The 24,436-nt window shown below is 38.7% G+C and overlaps 1 protein-coding gene across 1 annotated transcript; it reads left to right on the top strand.

Moving 5' to 3' along the window:
• Window positions 1-5,308: 5,308 nt before the first annotated feature.
• LOC107664830 (homeobox protein Meis2-like) lies at window positions 5,309-21,830 on the top strand. The gene is made up of 14 exons (XM_016455509.1): window positions 5,309-5,469; window positions 6,944-7,487; window positions 7,647-7,879; window positions 8,310-8,451; window positions 8,644-8,694; window positions 9,134-9,184; window positions 9,288-9,434; window positions 11,078-11,192; window positions 15,880-16,019; window positions 17,888-17,964; window positions 19,777-19,835; window positions 19,921-20,010; window positions 20,126-20,212; window positions 21,453-21,830. Exons 2-13 carry the CDS (start codon window positions 7,470-7,472, stop codon window positions 20,182-20,184), a joined length of 1,182 nt encoding a protein of 393 aa, XP_016310995.1. The 5' UTR covers window positions 5,309-5,469; window positions 6,944-7,469; the 3' UTR covers window positions 20,185-20,212; window positions 21,453-21,830.
• The last annotated feature ends 2,606 nt before the right edge of the window (window positions 21,831-24,436 follow it).

Genomic DNA, 24,436 nt, shown 5'->3' on the forward strand with positions numbered 1-24,436 from the left:
AGCTGCCACTAGATGGTGGTACAGGTACAATTTAGACTGCAGTACTTACATCGTTAGAAGACTCCAACCAGAGCACACACACACGCTCAGCAGAACATGGCATTTCTGATCATGTGGTTATGCCCATGTCAGTGGATAAAATTAATCGTTGCCCGAAGGCATAGCATTTAATGAGACAAAATGTCCCAATTAACCTTTTTAAGAGTGCCATTTTCAAAACATATGAATGTTGCCTCACTGTTTAAGACATTTATGGTCTAACCCATCGGCCAAGGATTTTCCCACTTGAGGCAAACGATGTCATATTTTTTAGAGTTGCGCTTATGTGATTCCTCACGTAAGTGAAAGTTTACAAAGGACATATTGAACGAACTTGACATTTTCGCATATATAACTTGCCTTGCTCCTCACACAGTTATTTTACTGCATGCAAACACACTTGCAAATGAACAAATACTTGAATGACCTACTTTCTTCAGAGAAATTGGTTTAAGAACGCTAACAAGGAATTATTAAAACGCAGTAACAAAAGCACGTGACCAGCTTTGCTGAGCAGGACTTGTGTCATGTTGATGATTGGGATGGTCCTCAAGAGCCTCCATGACCCAGTCAGTCTCCTCATCTTCATAAATGACCGAACAATGTTACCTTTGAATTGACAAATCAGGAGCTCATGAGAGGTGACAGTAGGCCTAATGCATAACTCATGTATGGTTGTGCTTTATTAACATCTTTGATTTTAATGATAGCATAAGTTGGTGTGACTCCTGTGAGCGTTTCTGACCTTTCTAAATCATACATTTTGTTTTTGTGTTTTCCCATGCTTCTTACTTTTTAAAAATCCATCTTTGTGCGCTTCATTCGGGGCTGTCAGTAGAGCACATTATTAAATTATTACTTCCAGGCTGATGTAATAATAATCACAGTCAGCCATCTGTACTGTGCTTTTATGATACATAACTGACCAAATCTTGTAAAATATTTTTCACAGGATACCACGGCACTGTGAGACTTGAACAAACTACATTTTTAATAATATCTGAATATCTGATCTTCTGGGATGAAGAGGGATGATGGAAAAGAGAAAGTATTTAAAGGAAGTAGTGGTAATAGAAGTTTTAAAATAGCAATGCTACTATTCCCCTGTTTTAATTTTATCCTTTCATTCAGATTTATTTGGATTTATTTAGATCCTCATGAGATATCTGACTAACTGAGATATCTATTGATTTATTATGTGCATATACTACAAGTTAAGTAAATATATTTAAAATATATATATATATATATATGTCATGCTTGAGTTAGAAAACCTTCTAATTTTAAGGTGTATGCTTAAATATAAAAATGAACAATTTACAAATGTAGACAAGAATAAATTGTGTATGAATAAAAGTGATGAAATTTGACTTTAGTTTTATTTCATTATATAACACACACACACACACATATATACAGTATACATTATAAGTTATATTCAACGTGTATATATCATTAAATAAGTAGTATTATTATTATTGCTGTTGTTATTATTATTATTATTTAAATTTTGAATTTTGAATGGTAGTGTATCAGTTTTCACTGTGACAATATCACAATATTTAAAAAAAAAATATTAAGCATATTAAGCACAACAGCTTTTAATATTGATAATACAAATGAATGTTAGAATATTAGAATATTAGACATATTAGAATGATTTCTGACGAATCAAGTGACGCTGAAGACTGGGGTAATGATGCTGAGTATTCAACTTTGCATGAAATTAATAAATTACATTTTAGGATATATTGAAAAGGAAAAGAGTTATTTTAAATTGTAACGATATTACACTTTTTTAGATCAAATAAATGCAGCCGTATATATTTAATGGACTGTGCATTTGGTTGGTTGAGGTTTGATACACCGTAGTTACATGTCCTCCAGTGGATGAGGGTGATTAGTGTCTTAATTTCCTATTATTAAAGACCAGAGAGGAGATGCAGGCTGCAGATAGTCAACACGCTATAAATCTCAGCAAAATGAACAATCAAATAATCACTCTTCAGAAATGAAATCTCCACACATTAATGCTACCACCCAGACACACACACACACACACACACACACACACACACACACACGCTTGTCTGGGTGTTTCTGTGCATAATTACCAAACAGAATTATAGTGTTCTTCATTGTATTTCACCTCCCTGTGTGAACCATTTACTGTACAAAATACAGTTACTTTAGAATGGCCCTGAGATTGTTATGACTTAAAATGTACCATGATCTACTCTGTCTTTTTATCTTTTCTAACATCTCTCCCTCTCATCCACACACATGTGTTCCTACAATCCTGAGAGAAAGAGAGAGAGGGAGAGAGATGAACTCTGCTCCTTTGTGCGGGGCAGACGGAGGGAAAGGACTAATCACATGCACTGGATTGATTACAGTGATGATTAATAGGGTATATGGTTTTCATTAACAATTTGATTTATCACAGATCATGAGGCTGAATAATGGCAATGGTCTCCACTCCCTCATATCTCTCTCAGCAGATGAAAATCCAGTCCTTTTTCACTACTTTGTTTCCCCATTTCCTTATTTCTACAGATGGAAGGATTCATTTAACAGCAGTGGTTCTTTTTTCCCTGAAATTTCCAGTGCATGAACCACATTTTTTCTTTCTTTCTTTCTTTCTTTCTTTCGTTTTTATTATTTGTTTATTTTATAAGTTATTTATTGTAGTGCTTTTATTTGTGTTTTTTCTGTATACTATAAGAAAAAATAATAATTTGAAAAACAAATAATTTCTTTCTTTCTTTCTTTTTCTAATACTCGTAATATAAAAGTGAAGTGTGTTGTTTCACCTTAAAAGTAGTAAAAAGGTGTTAGTGTTTTTTACACTGAAATAAAAAAAATTAAATTAGTGCTGTCGAATCTATTAATCACAATTAATTGCATCCAAAATGTGTTTACATAATATATGTGTGTGTACTCTGCATATTTATAAATACATACACATACAGGTGTATATTTAAGAAAAAAAAAATAAAAAAAAAAATAAATCAAATTAAATAAATAAGCTGTGATTGTTTGTACAGTTGCAAAACACAGTACACATACTGTAGATTATGTAAACACAGTCTTTTATTTTGGATGTGATTAATCGCCAACACTAAAATAAATACATAAATAACACACATACATGAATGAATGAATGAATGTTCTTGCAGAAAATTGCCAGTTCCTTTTCTATTAGGTTTACAAATGTTTTATTCAACCTTCAACCTTCAAAATCCATTTTAAAATAAATTTATTTTATCACTAGCTAAAAAAAATAATGACTGTTTTCCATACAGGTTTCTGATCAAATATTCTGTCATTGGTCAGTTAAACAGATAGTCCCACCATTGGTCTGTTACTGGTCGGATGCTTACACAAACATGATCATTTTTATAGCACAACAGACCAACAGCACTGCACAAAATTATTTATTTTTTTTCTTCAAAAGATTATTGGAGTATGTTTTACAAGAAAATACTATTTCAGTATTTCATAAACATTTCATGTTTAATTCAATGTGTTGCTTGCCATTTCTTTGTAATTACTAGTGAAATTTACTAGTCTTTTCATTGAGTGTTTACAGTTTTCAGCGCTCAACCTACATATGGCTTCCTTACGCCTGGTCTCTCCATATTTAACTATTTTAACGTCCCAAAAATTACCTTTAATGAACACATTGATGGAGTGTGAAAAGGTGTTCATTTAATCACAGATGTTCTTGGATGCTTTATTATACATGCCTGTGATCTAAACTGCATCAAAGTTCGGCATTCTTAGTGAATTAATATACCCTCAAGATTATTTCAGTGTTCTGGGTCACCTACAGTCATAATGGAAACAACTGGGGTCCAAACGTACGGAGAAAAACTAATATTAAAGCATTAGGGAACAAGGCATTCTTTCCCCCTTTTTTGGAGGGAGGATAAGGCTTCTTTATGAGAGGCTGGAGAGAATCTCTTTTTGGTGAGGTCAGGCTGTCAGCACATGCGCTGTAAGTCATTGAGCTGGAATGCGCTGGCTTTACTCCCCCAGTCCTGCACACATTGTGATGTTTGTACAGGGCTGCTCCTGTACTCTCTTGCAGAAGACACACTGGATGTGCACACACCGCATCCTGCCAGCAAAATGACAGTGCTCAATAAATCTTGTTCCACATGTGCAGCGTGTGAGATACAGGTCACTACATTGTCATCCCTTCCGGATACCTATTTTGAAGCGTGCATGGCCTGCATATATACATGCATATATCGAGTATGTACATATTTATCAGCAGCCTCAAAGGAGAGAAAGAGGGAGAGTTTGGGCCATGCGTGCGCTTCACCCTGTCCTGACAACGCTAATGATGTTCAGGACAGCAGAGGATGATGTCTGATTCTCTGCCAGGCCTGTGTCTGTGTGTGTCTGTGTGTGTGTGTGTGTGTGTGCGCGCTTGTTTTGGGGGGCTGGCAGGAGAATTGTGCAACCAGGTTTTTGAGGATGCACACAGGCTCAGACTATGGTAACTCATTACAGTTTAAAGCAGGCCGGGTGACAGCATGAATCAGTCAGCATCTTCCATGCATACTGTAAGCGGGGAGCGAAATACAAAGGAGGAGGAGAAGTGAAAGAGAAAGGAGAGAGGAAATGAAGTAGGAGTGCCAAGAAATAATGTGCATCGGAAGAATTTAGCCTCGGGCATGGCGCGCTCAGCCCGTGTCGGTATCATTAGCGTATTTATAATTCAAATGTATGCCTTTAATAATTCACGCGCGCTGCTTTTCAAAGAAGGGCGCGCGAGATTATGTACAGACTGATGAAAGGAAGGAACTTTCCCATCTCTCCTGAAAAGTAAATAAACGACCTCATCATGCAATGCTCTCTCATCCTATGCCTTGGAACATTTAAGTGCACATTTGCAATTATTTCGGAGTCTTTTTCAAGTACGCGCAATGTTTATTTTGCTTTATTTATGTGGTTGATATTTATTTATTATTTTGTGATCGCGTTTTGTATTTTCTTGTCTATGCACCACGCGTTTGAGCGTGTTTGCGTTTGTGATGTTCAACTCTAATATCGCCTATGGCTTTTTTGTTAAATATGTTTGGTTTTCCATCGACATGAGGCTCCAGTGAGAGAATTCAAATGCGAACTCGTTCTCCTCGTGCAGTCTCTGCACGGTGGTTTTCAACGACAGATGCACCGCTAGGTGGGGATAGAAGGTAAAGTGACTTTGAAATTGATTGTTGTGCTGGAAAGCACAGCATACGTGAAACTGGAGCCCAGCGGCAGGTTTCCAGGACTCTCGCTGCATCTGAAGAACTAGAAGAAAAGTATCGTGCGGTTTAAGCACACATCCTGACGGGTCAAGAAAAGGTCAACACTTTTGAAATTAAAGCGGATTATCATCACACCAACATGGGCGACGAACACTGACATTTAAAGGTAGTTTAAAAATCGTGTTGAAAATGTTCAGAACAAATGTAGGATTTTCTTTTAAAAAAAGTTACAATTAAAATAGCCTCATTACAATTAAAAAACATCATTCAAATAAGTTCTTGTTTTAGTTGCAAACGCTGTTTATTTCTTAAATTGTTAATATGTTTCTTAAATGACTGACATTGATATTAAAGATGACGCTTATCACCATTCCATTAATCTAAATGAAATTAAAATAAGTTATTGTTATAATGCCGCACTGCAAACGTGTATATGGGAATGTATTTGTTAGGCTACTCTCGGCGTGTGTTTGTAGAAATGCATCTTACATAAACAATACTCACAAACCTTTTAACCTTATTTTTCAGCGCATCCTCGCAATAACACGCTTTCGGAAAAAAATTGAAATAAATGCCCAAATGCCAGCATTCTATGCTAGCATAGACTAATATAACAAATGAAAGAAAAATAAAATATACCATTTTACAAATATTACACAAGTTAAAAACTAAGGGTGTATAGCTTACTAAAGGGGAATGCTGTTTAGAATTTGACCAAAAGTAACATTTGTTGTTTATATCACCGATAAAATTTATATTGAAATAAAATAAATATAATTTCTAAAATATGTGCTAATTTTATTTGTATTTTATTTTTTCCTTTTGTTAATAGGCTATATGAGGCAATTTGTTTTGAACCATAAATAATAACTTAAAAACAACATGATAAAAATTACAATTCTAAGTCAATTTAAACTGTCAAATGCAAAGCAAATTCAATGTTTCTGTACACCAGTTTAGCTTGTTTTTTTTCATCCCGGTCGATCTCATTTCCTTTATAGGCGTTTAAATATGATGATGAGACAGTCGTGCAGAATTCCCTCAGTGTCATTTATGCGCAAAAGCGCTTGGAATAAGAGGAAGATGTATAACTGCACGGGTTTTATAGTTTCCCATTTAAAATTCAGTTTTTTAACAATTGTTTCTTTTAAAAACCAATATATAAAAAACAGCGTAAAGCTATAGCTTAACATGAAACTGAACGCATGTTTAGACAGTTTATTGCGTTACTAAAAGAGAACAAGACATCTAATCTATGTATTGCATTTTAAGTCATATTTACAAATATACTTACAAAAGCTCAAACAAAAAATAAAATGAAAAACGTAAACTTATTTATTTAACTTCACTGTATAAATGTAATAACCAAGTATTGAAGGACAGTTAACGAAGCAGTCCAAATGTATAGTCTGTGGTAAATATATTTTCAAAGGCTCAAATGCTGTGATGCTCAGCAATTTGTTGAAATAAGGTCCATTCCCAGTGCACTGATCTGATTTTAGCACTTTTAAAAATAAAGACACTCCACCCCTAGTAACAAAACGCAGAGGATGGTGGTGCGTCATCTGTGCGCGTATCCAATGTGAACACTCGCTGGCAGCTCGTGGTCATTGCGCTCTTCTTTCTCTTGCTTTATGTAGAGGTGTCGAGCTGGTAACACCCACCACGCTTCCCAGGCTCAGTCATCAGGGGTTCAGTCTCTTCAAGAGGAACCTGCTCCAAATCACCAACGCAATCCCAGTCGAGGCAAAGCGTGGGTCGCAACGAGGGACCATGAGATCCGGATAGTTTTTCCTCGCAGTGTTTGCCATGCCAGACACGAACATCCCAGAATTTGGAAAGGTTCTTCTGACTTCAGGAAGTCTGTGACGGATAAATCGCATTAGTTAGTCAGAAGGTTTAAGTGGAAGCAAATATTTGTAACCTATATTTACCTATAGTCTATCCGTCAAAGTGCGTTTGGCAATACGGTCGAATTGCGCAAAAACTAAAAGTGGCTGAAAAGGAAGCGATCAGAAACTCCTCACAGGACATGCTCTATCATCTCAACGGATTACCGACAGCTCAGTCCTCTTAAACCGGATGCACAAAAGGAATTAAATCACTCAAATTGCTTCCTCGTTGGATAAGATAACAATTTGCATTTAACATCAACAGAAGCGTCATATGCTGATGGCTCAACGGGTACGTTCTCTTACAAATCCACCGCGTAAACAACTTAAGTCGTAAAGTTTGCTCATAGTTAGTTTTTAATATTTCTATAAAGCTATATTAGGTAAACACGTGTGTGTTTTTTTTTTGTTTTTTTTGAGTTGCCTATGATGCCGTTTCTGTCTGATGCAGTACGAAGACCTTGCCCACTATGGTGGCGGTATGGATGGAGTTGGGGTTCCGACGTCCATGTACGGGGATCCGCACGCGCCTCGGCCCCTGCCGCAGGTTCATCATTTGAACCACGGGCCACCGCCACATGCCAACCAGCACTACGGGGCCCACGCACCGCACAGCATCATGCCCAGCAGCATGGGCTCGGCTGTCAACGACGCACTTAAAAGAGACAAGGACCAAATTTATGGGTAGCTACTTTATTGCAGCCATGCTTAATACAATAGTCAACACAATCTTTAATTGTTCAAATGGCGTGCTGCATTATTGCACTGCATTTGACAATGCAATTATTTGTACTTTATCACAGTCAGTAAATGTAATCTTTGCATATACGATCTTAAAGAATAGTGTCTGATAGTAGCACGTAGTAACAGTTCACCTGTGACATGTAAATAATGCGCGGCATTTTTTAAAGTTTAAAATAATGTTTAATTTTTATTATAAAAAGTATAGAGCGCTTTTAAGTCACTGTCTGACCGAGTGCAACTATGTGGCCGTCAAAGCAATGAAAGTAGCAATAAAACTCCAATACTGTCGTCAGAATGATTGCTCGGTTATTGATATAGCCTAGTGTTTTGATCTGTAAGTTTATGCAAACGTTTATGTTGAATCTTGAAGGCACCCGTTATTTCCGCTTCTGGCGCTGGTGTTTGAGAAGTGCGAGCTGGCCACATGCACACCGAGAGAGCCTGGAGTCGCTGGAGGAGATGTGTGCTCATCCGATTCATTTAACGAGGACATCGCTGTGTTTGCCAAACAGGTAACTTATTGACTGGAAAATAAATATGTTTTAACGGTTTAAATAAATGTTTGGTCATCCAGATTAAGTTCAATATTGGTGGAAAATCCAAAACTGTTGTTTGCGTTTGGTGTATTTGTTTAAAAAAAACAAACAAAAAAAAAAAAGAGTGTTTTTCTTATAACAAACTTGTGACATTTTTTTTTTTTACAGATTCGGGCAGAGAAGCCTTTATTTTCTTCTAATCCAGAGTTGGACAATTTGGTAAGTGTGAGATGCCGTTTTGCGCAGATTTTGTTACAGGTAAAGTCGCTTCAAAACTCCATGTGAGGATTCTTTGAGGGAAAGAAAGGAAGCTTTAGTGATTTATGAGGCCGCGTGTTATCTATCAGAGGACGTGGGGGTCTTTGCCCTGGGCTCCCTCAAAGCGTCGTCTCTAGAGGAGCCTATTTACACTTCTGCTATTGTCACAACATTACAAAGCCAACACAATATCAGACGTGCCAAGTTTTTGATTCGACTGTGATTTCTCGCGCGTATAGAATAACCAACGATGTTTTGATGTTTGAAGTTTTTTATTAGCTTATTATTATTATTAAACCATTATCATTATTGTTACTATTATAGGCTAATTATTTTTGGTTGCTGTTAATGTTGCTATTTTTGTTGAAATATTTCATGCATTATTTTACTCTTTCCTTAGATGATACAGTCAATACAAGTATTACGATTCCATCTTTTAGAACTCGAAAAGGTATGTTAATTATTTTATTATCGTGTTGCATTATTATAATTTTAGCCTATATTGTTCGAATAACAAATTTACAAACTGATTTTTTTTTTCGGTTTTGAATCAGGTGCACGAGCTTTGCGACAACTTCTGCCATCGGTATATTAGCTGTTTGAAGGGCAAAATGCCCATTGACCTGGTAATTGATGATCGGGATGGATGCAAGACCGACTTCGACGACCTCTCAGGATCCTCGACAAATCTAGGAGAGCACGTGAGTTTTAATTGGCTTTCTATGAGATCATAAAACAGGCCAATTAAATAGTGGAGCTGTTTGCATTTGCAATCCAGGCATTTTGTGAAGGAACATTAGTGAGGTTTCCAACAAAGAAAAGACTGAAAGTCCAAATGCCATTTATTTTGTATTGTACTTGCATTTTAACCTTAACATTTGTAGTGCTTCAGCCATGCATTTGCCTTTTTGTCTTTTTAGCTTCCTCCATTATTCATCTCCACAATATATTTTGGTCATAAAGAGAGAGTAAGAAAGAACGAGGAGTAATTACTTAGTTCCATATGCTAATTTATTTAAACAACATTATCTAAATCCATTTCTCTTTGCACTAATATGAATCATTAAGGCATTGCCCCAGGACACATCTTATTTTAGAAGAGGTATGATGATGATGATCATGTTGATGAAGCCCGTCGTGTTGGGTGCAGGTGTTGCTAAGGGTCAGGGTTTTCCCCCCACTGTCCAGCCCTCTGTTAGCCCTAATGATCAACGTTACATTTGCACGTGAATGCGCTATTGTCTTTGAACTGATTGGATTGTTATTGTCAAGCAGGAGGGGAGTCTTTTTTTCACTCGGAGACCAACAGTGTGTTCTTTACAGTTGTGCTTCCTATTATCAACGCACCACCCCCTGTCACAGGAACAAAACCACAGAATTAAGAAGAACAGAACTTTACATTCTGCTTAGTTCTGTTCCAAGTCAAAATGGGAAGAGAGAGGTTTTCTCCACATTAAAAATACAGCTTAAAACAGCCGTTTAGATGATTTGAACTGACGTTAAACGCCCGTAATAGTTCCTACATTACAGTCCTTCTATTTTCCATCATGTAAAACGTGAGATGACTTTCCCCATCCACACCATTCCTGTAAATAGATCTGAACCGCAGATGCTGAGGTCTAACCGTCATACCTTCACTTGGTCAGCTGACATTTATTTGATGAATATGTACCTTTGTACACTTGACGATAACTGTAATCTTTTATTGATGCTCCTGTAATGTCTTATCGATTTACAAGTGTGCGGTGTGACACGGAACAATTTGAATTAGGTGATGAAGGGAGACAGTGGCCTTCTGAAACGTTATTAACTGCAGACGCACACACCTAAACACACAAACCCACAGACTGCCTTTGTGTGCCCTAATGAGAAAACAGTGAAGGGTCTTATTCACACAGCTTTATTGTTGTAGGAGCTTATTCTGGCCTTTCTTAGAGCTCTTTAGCTGATCACCATCAGGCAAACAGCTGACGCGAAGGGCCTGAAGAGGAACGGCTGCTGTTTGCCTTCATGTTGAGCCCATCTTAAGTGCTTTGTACCCTGTTCTGGATAAAAAGGGGATGCCACTGGTTTCTTGTGAGCATTTACGGTTGGACATCAGGAGAAGCTGTTACCCTGGTTGAGGCTCCATAGGTCTAGTGTTCGGAAAAGTATTCCTAGTTTGTCTGGATCGTGCGTTTTTGCTGTCTTTAATTTGATCAGACTAATATTTCAGCACAGACATGGTAACTAGCTGTTAAAAAACTTGCTGTTTTAAAAAAAGCATGTGTATGTGCTAGCATCACTAATGTGTGCTTCTTTTTTCACCCTTCGATCTCTGGATGTTCATGTACCTGAACCTCAGAATCCAGCATCCTGGAGAGACATTGACGACGCTCACTCTACTCCCTCAGTCGGCACCCCAGGACCCTCCAGCGGGGGACATGCCTCTCAGAGCGGAGACAACTGCAGTGAACTAGGTAGGAAAGCCTGTCAATTTTGCTATTACATCATAATACGCATTGTTAAAAACGCTTTATGCTGTCATCTTAATTTCTAATCCAGGCTTCAAGTAGTATTTTCTCTTGAGGCTGGATTTTAAATTGTGTTTATACATAAGGGTAACCTATCTGAATGAACCTGAAGCATAATATGTTTTGTTGAAAAGACTAACACTGTCATCTTTTTACTGTCTTCTTAACTCATTTAAATTATGTTTTACATTATATACTGAAAAAATGCTTACCTAAAAATGTCGACATCTAAATTTGTTTTATTCAAGTCAAAAATCTTATTAAATATCACTGACGTTATATAAAAAATGGGTTAAACAGCTATCAATTATAGGTTACCACCTTGCAGTGTATATTGTACTTGTAGTATTTTGCAGAATTCAGTCTTTTAAATTCATATTTTTTTATGCCTATGGGTGTAAACAGTGTTTACTAATCAAAGAAATGTGTCATTGTTCGTGTCATCATTGCGACGGTTCGCTGAGCTGGTTTTACGATTTTCCTGTGGACACAATATGTGTTTAATGTTCTTGAAAGGTTAATGGTCTAATTTAATTCACCAGATCTTCCATTTGCATGTCACTTTTTTTTTTCTTAATTTATATTGCGACCTGCCACTCCATATTTATTGTCCTTTAACGCTGTTTACCTTTTGGGGGAATTTTTATTTAATTATTATATTTTTTTTACGACCTGTTTTTGTATAATTGCTCCAGTTAAAATAGCCTTCAGGGTTCTCACCTCCTTTTAACCAGCAGACATCAATAGCCTGACCATTATGCAGCACAAAGCAGGATGTTCTGCAAGACAAGAGAAACCAGAACCAAAAACCAGCGGCCAGATTGTAATTCTTTGACAATTCAGCCTCAGTGTGAAAGACATCTTTAAAATGTTTGGGATAGCAGCAATGCCAGTAGTGTTTCTGCAATGCTACTCGGTATAAAAGAGAGAAAAGCATCAGGGTGGCGGCATTTTCCCCACACCAGGCTTTTTTTAAACAACAGTGGGGGGACATCCAAGGCCCACGGCCTTTTGACCCCAAAGAGCATGCGCTGAAGAAGGGGAAGAGGAATGACCCCTGCCGGCCTGAAGGACAGAGCACTTCAAATACCGGTCACAATAGAGGGTTGATATCTGGGGTGATCAGAGGCAGAGCTTGGGTTAGGATCAGGGACATCTACCTGCTGCTCCTCCAGGAGCCACTTTGGATCGGTGTTCCTCCCTTTATCATTCAAGAGATCGGTAAAGCAAACACCTTTTCCATTACAAGTGAACGGGGGGTGTTACATCAGTCACCCAAACTCGAGTCCAAAGGATTACCGGGACTCTTCAAAGCACCTGTCTCTTGTAGGGGGGTCCCTTTGTTGCCTGCACATCAGTAGAAGTTACTCTTGTTGAGAAACCTTCATGCTAACTTAAGAAGGAAAGAGAGGTGCTCCCGAATGTTTTTAAGAACTGCTGACTCACCTCAGGGTGAGTTTGGGATGGTCGTGGGGGGTTTTCCACAGCTATCCTAAACATGTGCGTGTTGGTGGGAATGCAGAGCCTAGGAATGTCCATCACAAAGGCCGAAAGGGAACAAAGGGAAGCTGCAGGACATTCCAGGCCAGTGTTCACCTCGAAGGCTGCTGAAAGACACAGGCTGAGACAGGATGTTTACATCTATATCTGAACCTTCAGTGGAGGCTAAATCCCAGCATGAAGCGGAGTGGACCAACAACAAGTGTCAAGAGCCGATGCCTCTGCGTTTTAGCCGTCAATACCACCCAACTGTGGTCCAATCCCGTGGTCCTCCAGATCATATCATGGCCACGGGGGACAAGAGGATAAGAGCATCTAATCAATATGCTTTAAGCGAAACGATTAGCGAGAACAAAATCATCTGCGTTCGTCCAGTAATTATCCAGTCTGTTGCGTCCAGTAGTCAGAATTATGGCCCCTTTGTAGAAGTATAGTCCGTGATAGATTGAGGTCATGGTGAGCTCATTAAGCAAGCAAACAGGATTTATTCTGTGATGCGTGCGGGGTGGCAGTCATCAGACCCGGCTAGTTTGCGCCGGGCCCCTTTGTCTCCGGGACATTCATCTATCTCCAGTTCATCTAATTATCAGCATCAGAACAACGCAGAGCGTTTTAGCTTTGGACCTTGTCATCTCTCGGACGCTGAAGGTACCGTGATGTGACACGGATGCCGTCAGGGTCAGCTTGAAGGATGTGGGAAACCGGTCTAAAAATTCGACTTGTTTTATATGCATATCTCCGCACAACCCCTTCAGAAGTTTTGCTTTATACGTATGAGGGAAAGTGAAAAAAAAGGAAGCTAGAAGCCTCCTCTTCTCCATGTCTTAGGGTGCTGTTTTTCCCTAAACAGCCCGAGGGCTTACTCCAGCCTTCCTCCAGGCTGCTCTGGCCCCCCTCTGCGCTGCGCGTGCAGACTCCGGGTTCGGGGAGTGAGGTAGGGCTCAGGGAGCTGCAGAGAGCAGCAGCCTTTAAAGAGAGTGCAGTCACACAGGCTGCATGGGCCAAGTTGCCAGGGAACAGTCAGAAGCGATTAGCGCCTTTCAAGGCATCTCTACCCTCAGGGCAAGAAAAATAAGCATGACTGTTAAAAGTAAATCATCTTGCCTGATGCACAGTTAATGGAAGCGGGAGAGAGGGATGGAAAGAAAGAAAGAGAAAGGAGGGTGGGGAGGAGGACAAGACGGAAACCTTAGTTTAAAAGCGGCCTCCTGCCTGGCTCTGATCTTAAACTAGATTGGATGGTAATGGAATGAAAGCAGGCTTGATGTTATCAGAGAGCTCACAGCACAAAAAGCATTGTTTGTTAAGCATCAATTGATCTTACAGTATAATGCCTTATTCACATCATGTCGGAATTACCGTAATTGCGCGTTTTCGAATAGTTAAAAAAAAAAAAATCACGTATTATCAAACTCTCATTTACAAGTTAGAAAGTAGTATTTTTATGAATGCTTCGACTTCTCTCATTTGACATAATGTAAAATAAATAAACATAGTTAAAAGTAGTTAAGCAATCACTTCAGCCGTCACGTTGCACACACACACGAGGGACGAGGAGACGCTGGAGAATATGTTGACAAGACTTTATTTGCACCAAGGAACCTCAATGGGGAGGGGGGGTGGGCACTCTGGAGGTCCCTCAGGACGGATACGGGACAGTGGGCCTCCAGAGCGATACCCGTTCGGGGTGCCATGGCGGATCCGGGGACTCGGACACAATTAAAAGTGCTATAAAATATATAGTGCTAACAACATTGTGGTCAAAGGTTCGATTCCCAAAGATCGCATGAGCTTCAGTAAATAACTAAAATAAGCTTTTAATCATATTCTGTGTATGTTTAGAACAGGCGTTTTGAAAGGAAATGATGACTGTATTTAGCTGCAGTGTTTGTACGTGACCACCAGTGTTGGGCAAGTTACTCTGAAAATGTAATTAAATTACTGATTACTGATTACTCCTTTTAAAAGTAATCACGTTACTGATTACTTTATTTCAAAAGTAATTAGTTACATTACTAGTTACGTTACTTTTTTCTGTGGCTACATCCATGAAATTTACATGAAATCCCAGCATAAACGCTCCCGATAAATATTTGTTAATAAAGCATCAACATTCACAGAACACTGTTGTTTTTAAATTTAATGTTTAGATATTTCTATTTTGCAGGAGTGCCGTGAATCATTTTATTCTCCCGCATCCCGCACACACACGAGACTCTGCACTCGCCTATCAAGTCTTGTCCTGTGCCGCACTCTGTTGCGTCGGGTCTCGCGGGAGCAGGTCTCTAATCCACTGGGCCTCGACTCGACATCCTTTTTACGATCTAGATTATAAATCACTGCATTCTGTCAGCAATGTAACACGGCAGTAACGTATAGAGACATCGGCTTGTAACTATACTCTAATTACTATTTTGAAAATTATAACGCGTTAAATTACTCCGTTACTAAAAAAGTAATCAAATTACAGTATTACAGTAATTACTAAGTAATGCGTTACTGCCCAACACTGGTGACCACTAACTAAACTTAGTTCCGTCTTGCAGTGAGGCTACTGTAAACGGTAAATTAGCGGTTTAGCATCATATGTTCTGTCCCTGCACGGTATACCAGTTACTAACTTCTAAAGTCTAACACGGTTTTCTCAACAACCGCTAACAGGCTTTGCTTTATTTATGTTTTTCCAAGTTTTTTCGACTTTATTTTGAGTGCTAATTCAGATCAGATATTCTCTTTGCAGTGCCAAGTCTCCATTCCCCATTCAAGCATAGAGCCTGGACATTCATTACCCTATGTCAAAGACAGAACTCACATTGAATTAATAGCACTGGGGTTGGTGCAGAGCTTTCCTCGAGATCTCTGACATTGAGACAGCGAGAGAGAGTGGGAGAGATCTCGCTCTGTTGATTAGCGTTCCCTCTCACTGCATGGATACTCCTGCTCACTGCGGTCCTTGTGTTACTGTTGCTAATCAAAACAAGCCCCCCCCTGTGTGGCTCTTTCACATCGTGTTTGTGAGTGGCACTGGTGATCGGTCTGAATAAACAACTGAAGGTGATGTTTTATCTCATTAAAGTGACTTTCTTCTTTTGCTTTCTCTCTCTCGCCCTGCTTTCACGCTGTTGTTTATCAGGAGATGGCTTGGATAACAGCTTGGCATCTCCGGGAACAGGGGACGAGGACGACCAAGACAAGAAACGGCAGAAGAAGAGAGGAATCTTCCCCAAAGTGGCGACCAACATAATGCGGGCGTGGCTCTTCCAGCATCTCACGGTAAGACGCTCTCAGATCTTCCGGTCGGAAGTTGAAAGCCTTTGGAAAACGGGCCAGAGTGTCCAACTGCGTCTCTTGGCGAATTAGCTCAATTCCACTGTTCTCAGCTCAGCGACCTGCATCCAAACTGCATTAAAACTAGCAGGGTGTGTTATTATCTGTCTCTCGGCCCTCCCATCTATTTTGCTTGTCAAAACCAAGGGCCCTATTCGCCCAGGGGTTGAGTACGTTTCCCCAAAACTTGCTGGTTTTTGGTTGATTTGTGGCATTCTCAACCTCCTCGAATTTCGACACATTTTCACCGGTCCACCTCCTCGAATTCCCACCATTCTCTTGCGTCTTCCTGTTTTCCATTCTCTTTCAGAAATCCAGCACTTTCTAAGGGCTACACAGGTCCTGTACACATAGTAACCCTTTCCCTTTTACCCACCTTTAGAGTTTAGAGATAAAAAAGAGAGCCTAATTGAATTATCCTCTCTCTGTTCCCAGACCCTTTTCAGAGCGATTTGTGAAGCAAAAGTGTTTCCCATTGCAGGATGTGTCCTCTGACAAAAAAAAAAGTGTTAGAGGGGACTTTGGCCTCTGAATGGCCCCCATTGCAACACCCATGCATTCATTTGGGGTCGGGGCTGAATAAAAGCAGCAGGATTACGTTTTGTCGGGTTCTACTTTGAGCCAGTGTGCGACGTTTGAGATGCGGGGGCTCTTACATATGGTCTAAGCCTCCATCTTTTGTGACCTATTCAGAGGTCCGCGATAAAGACCCCCTGTGCTGCCAATCTTAAAGAAAGGTAGAACATTAAGATTCAGTGGAACATTACAGTTATAACTGTTAGTTGCACTGGGACGAGATAGAGAGATCTCCTTTGGCATGCAAATGGAGACGAGGAGGGGGCTTCTTAATAGACATAAGTGGAATTCATGCAAATATGAGTGATTCTTTGAAAACGAGCTTGCTTCAATCTTTTGAGCGCGTAGGCTCCTCGCTAAACTTTAGCGAACAATCGCAGTGCAACCTGCTGAGAGCTTTGTGATAAGAGTTTAAAGATGGATCCCAGAGCACAGCTCGCAGTCGACCGTCACTTGGGTTGTGTAGAAAAGGGGCGGAGCTTACAGTCATTCATCAGCACAATGACAGCGAGCAAGCCAGGAGGTGAGCAGGGAAATCTCTGTCAGTGTGTGAGAGAGAGGGAACGAGACATGTAACAGGACTCATCCCTCACCACTGACCACGGGAGGTGAGGCCGTGACAGTGCCAAAATTGGTGCACACCCACAACCCTGCGCTGTCTATACATTCACCCCTGCCTGCCATCTGCTGCCCTCCCTCTACACTCACAGTGAGAGCAAGAGGATCAGGGGCCAGGGGCCACCGTGGGGCCACCAAGGGCCAAGCCCTATTCAACCCTAAACAAAACTCTCCATTGTCTCTCTTTCACACCCACTCGATCATTTGTCAAGTAATGTCAAATAATGTCAAACAAAACCACGAGCGCTCAGCCAATAAGACGCAGGGAAATTCTCGAACTCGGGGCTGCATCTGAGAAGTCTATCATACATAATGATGTAATTCCCTGAAAGAGTCATATGGGATCCACGTTTTTGCCTGCAGTCTCACATGGGGCGGGTAGACTTGATGCTTGAGGTCATTAGTCATTTAAACAGATTAGTTTTTAAGAAAAAGTCAGGCCATCTTGATTTGCTTTATTGATGGAGACTGCGAGGAGAAATACACAACTTACTGTAAAAAATGAAGACATTTCCATGTTCCATTCATTATCGCTTTATGGATCATCGGACAGCAGTGTTATTAACTGCGGAGGTTTTTTACACATTAATATAATTTTTCTTGTTGATTCTATCTTGCAGCACCCCTACCCATCCGAAGAGCAGAAGAAGCAGCTAGCGCAGGATACAGGCCTCACCATCTTACAAGTGAATAACTGGTGAGTAACCTTTGACCTTTGACTTTTGACTTGCCAGCTTGACCTCTCAGCACTTAGAAGTCAGGGTTAGGGATCTCTAACATTTCCATTTCAAGTCCGGTGATCCTGATTTCTCACACTATTATTAGACGCTGTTCAAAGCCCCAATGAGACAAATAAAAGTAAGAATAGGAGCAATGATGAGGTTTGCCCAGGGTCTCAGAGGGACTTTTCTCTAGTCGAAAAGTTGTCAAATGTTATGTTGGAGTATTCCGGAATGCTGTTCGGTCACCAGAGTTCTCCTGAACGTTTATTCATTGTGTAACCATCTTGTTTGTAAAAGATGTTATTGAATTACACAAATGTGACACTCAGTCTCATTTTTAGAATGTGAATGTATGATATGGAGGATTGCAGATTGAGAGGACCCTTTAAATATATTTGGTTGGGATTTATTTTGATAGCATAATTCCATATGGCTACAAATCAACAATATTCTTAAACAGACAAATGGTATCTATTATCATTGCCAATATAAATCATAAGAATTTTAAATTTTAAGTTTTAAATTTAAGTTTAAATTTACGTTTTAAGTTGCAGATCTAGACTTTTTTCCCTCTTACATGACATTTGTATCTATATTTTTAAATTATTTATGCATTTTAAACCATATAACGTATATACTTAAAAGGTTTTAATTTTTGATAGCATACTCAGACAACATTGATATCTCTGCCTAAATACATCAGAAGAATGTTGACTTTAATATATATTTTACTTTATTTTCAGAATTAAGTTTTACATTTAGTTTATTTTTCTTTTTCATGACATTTCAGTATTAATTAAGTTTTAATTATGTATGAGTTTTAATTCTGTATGCATTTACCCCATACAATTTAGATAATTTAATTATGTTTTCTTAATTTATAACATATACTGTCATATTAACATTAATTTTGGATAGCATACACTACTACAATCAACACTATTCTTTAGCAGACAACTTTGATATCTATAATCATTGCCAACAGACATCAGAAAAATTTGACTTTACAATATATTTTTGAGCTGGTTTTAATTTTTATATTATTTTACTCTTTTTAGCTTTGTTTTCAATTTCAACATATGCTATTATGTGTTTACTGCAACAAAATAAGGTGTTCACAAACATTTGGCTAAGACTCATTGTCTATGAGTAATTCCTTCCCCCAGTGCATGTCAGGGGCATTTCCTACCTCTCTGTTACGGGCTGCTGAAGCATATTAGTGTCTGAAAAGCAGTTAGGCTAATCATAGCCTGAGGCTACTAGGCCAATGCTATATCAATTGAATATTTATTGAGCAATGACCCCTTTACTTGATTCGCTAATATATTGCAGCAAGAAGCACAATTAAAGCAAGTCTTATAAACAGAGGTTATCTTTAGACTGCTGAGGAAATTAAAAATACACTACAAATCAAATAATTCTATTTGTTTTTATCATTTCCTACTATAGAATTCACCGTTAAACGGAATGTTTCTCACACGCAATTTGTAAAAGGTGTTAAAATCTCTTTATTAACAAAACCTCTGCTTGTTTACATTATAAATTAGACTATTTCTTTAGTCTGGCGCTAAAACAGTACATTAGCTTTTTTGTGGACTCTTGACAGGTCCATTAACCCAAAGGCCCAGGAGAAATCGCACTGCATTAAGGGATATTTTGCAGTAAATCATAGCAAAAAGCTCACAGTAGTAAAAGTCCAGAGTGTTTAAATAAGAGTAAAATATACTGTGGGCGGTCAGTAATATAAATAGATTTAGTAAATGTGTTCCCTGTCTTCTCTTTGACAGGTTTATCAATGCTCGAAGAAGAATCGTGCAGCCCATGATTGATCAGTCTAACAGAGCAGGTAAAGTGATGGCTTATTTTTTACCATCTTTACAATCACTATATACACAATTTGTGCATGTATCACATATATGTTGTGTTTTTAGTAACTCAAGGAACCGCTTACAGCCCTGATGGTCAGCCTATGGGCGGCTTTGTGCTTGACGGCCAACAACACATGGGTCTCCGGCCTAGCGGTATGTTGCACTTTGATTATAATCGCACGTTAGTCATTTTTAGTGCTGTTATAAAAATGCTGAAAGCATTTGCATGTGTTTTATTGTTCTTTCATTTTCTGTCTCCGTCTCGCAGGTCCCATGGGAGGAATGGGTATGAACATGGGTATGGATGGACAGTGGCACTACATGTAAACGCCTCCCCGCTTCCCAAACAATAAACGTAAGGAAACGCTTTGGTACTTAGAACATCCCCTCTCTTTCTCCTTTCCCTCGGCGTGTGAAATCTGATTATGGTGGCAATTTGCTCTCTGACGACCCCCCCTCACACACACACACGTGCACGCACCTTCTTTCCCCGGCTCCATCTTCGCTGCCTGTCTCTGACAGTCCACAAATCAAGACGTATCGCTCGCCGCGGGCGGCCTGGCATGGAGAATTTTATTTAATACCCACACTGTGCTGCCCAATGAGCCCCTCCATAATGACACTTACCTTGATTAATAGAGCTCTTTATATGTAAATAGGCACCGCATCCAGTTCTCCAATCGTGCCAACACAGCCCTTTCCTCTCAAATAACAACCTCAGCCTCTGCTAATGAAGGGAGAGGAGCGGGGAGGTGAGGGGAGGTTAACACCCCCCACCGAAGCCTCAGACACATAGAGATCTCAGGAGCTCCGGCTTGCAAGATACACGCAGACTAAATAATTTCCAGACTATTTAATCCTACCTTTTTTTGATTGAATTATCATCGAGTCGTTACTGTAATTGCGTCATTTAGAGGAATGTTTCCCCGTCCTTAATTCGCTCTGGTTAAACACCATATGCTGGTGGATCGTTGGGATCATTATGAAGATCTGTTTTCCTGCGTAAAGCGGATAGAGACACATTTATGATTTTAGAGGCAGGTGTATGCTTTTTCAAAGGAATATTTTGAATTGGGTACAAGTTAAGTTTAATCGGCAGCATTTGTGGTTGATAATCACAAAAAAAAATTCATTTCTTTAAAAATGAATACAAATAAAGGAAAAATTGAGGATACAGTAAGGCATGTACGCTCTTAAAAAGTAAGGTTCTTTATTTGAATTAATGGTTCCATAAAGAACTTTTAACATCACTGAATCTTTCCATTGCATGAAAGGCTCTGTAAAGTGGAAAAAAGGGTTATTTAGATAAAAAGGGGGTGATTTTAGGAAGAAAAATGTTTCCAAAATGGCATCACAGTGAACCCCCCTCCCCCTGCAACCTTTATTGTGAATTTGGCCAGTTTTTTGCAGAATTTAAAATATGAAATATGAAGTTTATAATTTCATAAAAAGCACTTTCTTTTTTCTGTATATATATATATATATATATATATATATATATAAGCACATACCCAGAATATTCCTTTTTATGCTTTCAGAATGTAGATGTTAGTGAATAAATCTCTTAATATTGTATTTTTCACTCTGTGTTTTAGGTTTTGATGGTGGCCTCAGGAATAGTCCCTGTGCTGGCCAGAGGCATGAGGAGTCATCTTCATTCATCTTCACCTGATCACGCCCCTGTCCGATCACCTCCTGTCTTCACGAGACCTCCCAAATCTCTCACGGACCCCTCATCATCTGGCCATCATATCTCCAGCCAAAGGACTGTCTGCAGGAGCACCAACATTACAAAAACAGACTTGAAGCATTTGTGCCAAAAGAGAGACTTCTGAAAAGACAATTGGAGATCTTTTCTTTTTAAATTATTTATTTATTCTTGTTATACTGTCAAGAAGCACGGGGACCACACCATTTGTGCACTTTTGCTCAACCATAGAGTGGCTGCCCCAGACGCAAATATTCCATATGAAGTGCACACGCTCATATTAAACACATTTAACGGTGGAATATAGTAAAAGATGCTAAAAGCCCTCAAGAACTGAAATGTGAGTGTATGATGAGTTTTTTCTTTTTTTTCTTTTGGGAAATATTCTATGTTTGGGTTTGTGTCATTGACTAGTATTTAGACCTTTGCATTTATGATTCTACAAAGATTGAAGGAAATGAAACCACTTGATGGGATCATTATGGCACACATCTGACACAAATTCCAGTATGTGAAACCACAAAGTCTTCCCCACATGAGATGTTTTGAAAAGCATCGCTTAGGAAATGAGCTGTGCGTTTATTTGTCGATTTGGAGAGCAACAGTGCTCTTGTAAGGCTAAATATGCCTGGAGGAGTTTTTAAACCACTAGAGATGTTCCATTGTACATAATTATGTAAATGTTATTTGTAAAACACATCAATGTCAAATAAGCATTCAGTCGAGATCCTTTAAAAATGGAGATGGGATATTGTTGTACGTTTTGGTCCGTTCTCACTCTTGCTTTTCTCTATGGAAAAAGTCGATTATATGTTTGTTGATGTACTGATAAGTTTGATCGATCCTCCCGCTCTGTCCATTTTCCTTTTAGGAGTCTTTTAAAGCAGTAAAGTATTTCTACACATGAGTCGAATTCTTGTAATAAATGCTTCATTTTCAACATGTTAAATCTCTTGCGTTGAATGTTATTTCGTGCATTGAATCGATACTGACGCGACATGCAGTTAACTTCTATTTTGGCTATAGATAACAATTTTTATTTTGCGGATAAAATGAAACGTATTTATATAACCATTACATAATTTGTCCGTTAAAAAAAAAAGGAAAGAAAGATGAAACGCGAACCTAGTCATCTCAAAAATGACTTTAGATGTGTAAATATCAGACGTGTGCATCAAACAATTATGAAATAAATCACTATAGGCTAAAAAAACAGGAGAATTTTAATACTGCATAAATACCGTCTACTGAAAGGGGCATAAGAAAGAGTAAAATAATAATTTCATAACCGTACTCCCTAAAACCATCTAAGAAGGTATTAAAATTTGTGTAGAGCTCTATTGTAAAATGTTTGAGGCAATATGTGCAGAAATAAATCACATTAATTTGATATTTCCAAATCAGGCGACTGTACCGCGTGTAATTTTTCAGAAACACAAACCCCGCGCACTTCTTCATCTCCAGCATCTTTTAAACGCAATTTCGCGGTGACATTTTCAAATGGTTTTTCTCATGCTGTTTGATATCTTAGCTAAAGACTGCTCCTGCAGACGTTTCCCTGCTTATTTCGACCTCCAGTTTGTGTTTCTCTAGCCTGCAGTATACTGGTGAGAAAATGCTGTAGTTTGGTGGTCATTTATCAATGTCAGCGGCGTAACGATCTCACTGCAGTATTGATGAGGAGAATTACGCTGCTGGAGGAGAAGCCACAGGCACAACAATACCTGCAATAATGCCCTTGCGTTTTCATCTCATTCCTTTCGATAATGGAATTATTTTAATAAGACCTTCCAATCCGTTTGGTTTCTCTTTCTTTTTTATTTTATGTCGACTGCTGAACGTATCCAGATATAGCCTAAGCTAGTTTGAAAACAAAAGGCTAGTTTTAGTGCACAATTCGTTTAGGACGGCATAAAATAGCCTATATGTACAGGAAGTAGGCTATATTCTGTTGGGAAACAAGGACGAAACATGTGGCGACTGGGTATTATAAAATGAGCTTCACCTCATAAACCTTCTTAAATTTCTATTAAACCAAACATTGAATTGTCCTTGCTGTTTTAAATCATAAATAGCGAATATTTAGCTGCTTATAAAAATGTTTTCGTAAGGATATGAAGCTTATATGTGTTTCTGTAAAATAAAACTTTACATCTGGAATGTAAAAACTGTAGTTTAAAGCTGCATTATTATCTCGAGCACAGCCAGTGTTGATATAGATATCGCAAATGCTGAGTGTGTATATCTTGGTCAGAGATAAATTCGTTGTGAAAGCTGCCGGAAATAAGAGCACAGCAGTTTAATGAAATATGGGTCATCCTTCCCACACTGAGCAACATAACGTAAAAAGATACAACATAAAATGAAGCCAACCATCCACACCCAGCTAATATTTATTTAAATGTCTTGTAGTGAGCCTGTCTAAAAATACGAAACGGACTTAATATAAGTAAATTAATAAATATGCCTTATATATTGCCTATGTATATATTGCCTATATATATATATATATATATATATATATGCTAAAAATAGCTTATTTAAAATACTTTTCGTGGGCTTATTTGTCATTATATTTACTAGAACGTAATATTTTCTCTTCTTTATTTTGGCACACAGATTTGTGGTGATTTTCTGGGGGTTTCCTCTCTGGCTGGTTTCCCTCAGCATTGATTTGGAACCATGTCCTGCTGTTAAAACTGAACTGAAGTGAATCATACGAATGTAACAAAAGCGATGGTCTCTAATGGTGTGTCATCACGCCATAAATGTAATCACAACTGGTGCAACTAGGTGCAATAACATCTTAAACCATGAAATCACAGTCTGTAACTGAATTATGGCAATAATGATTTTACGAATCAGCTTGTC

This window comes from Sinocyclocheilus anshuiensis, unplaced genomic scaffold, assembly GCF_001515605.1.
Source record: "Sinocyclocheilus anshuiensis isolate Anshui unplaced genomic scaffold, SAMN03320099.WGS_v1.1 scaffold135, whole genome shotgun sequence".
In the NCBI taxonomy this organism is placed as follows: domain Eukaryota; kingdom Metazoa; phylum Chordata; class Actinopteri; order Cypriniformes; family Cyprinidae; genus Sinocyclocheilus; species Sinocyclocheilus anshuiensis.

Coding starts and splice junctions, on each gene's coding strand:
- LOC107664830 (XM_016455509.1), top strand. Junction 7,880..8,309: donor GACAAGGACCAAATTTATGG/GTAGCTACTTTA, acceptor TGAATCTTGAAG/GCACCCGTTATTTCCGCTTC. Junction 19,836..19,920: donor TGATCAGTCTAACAGAGCAG/GTAAAGTGATGG, acceptor TTGTGTTTTTAG/TAACTCAAGGAACCGCTTAC.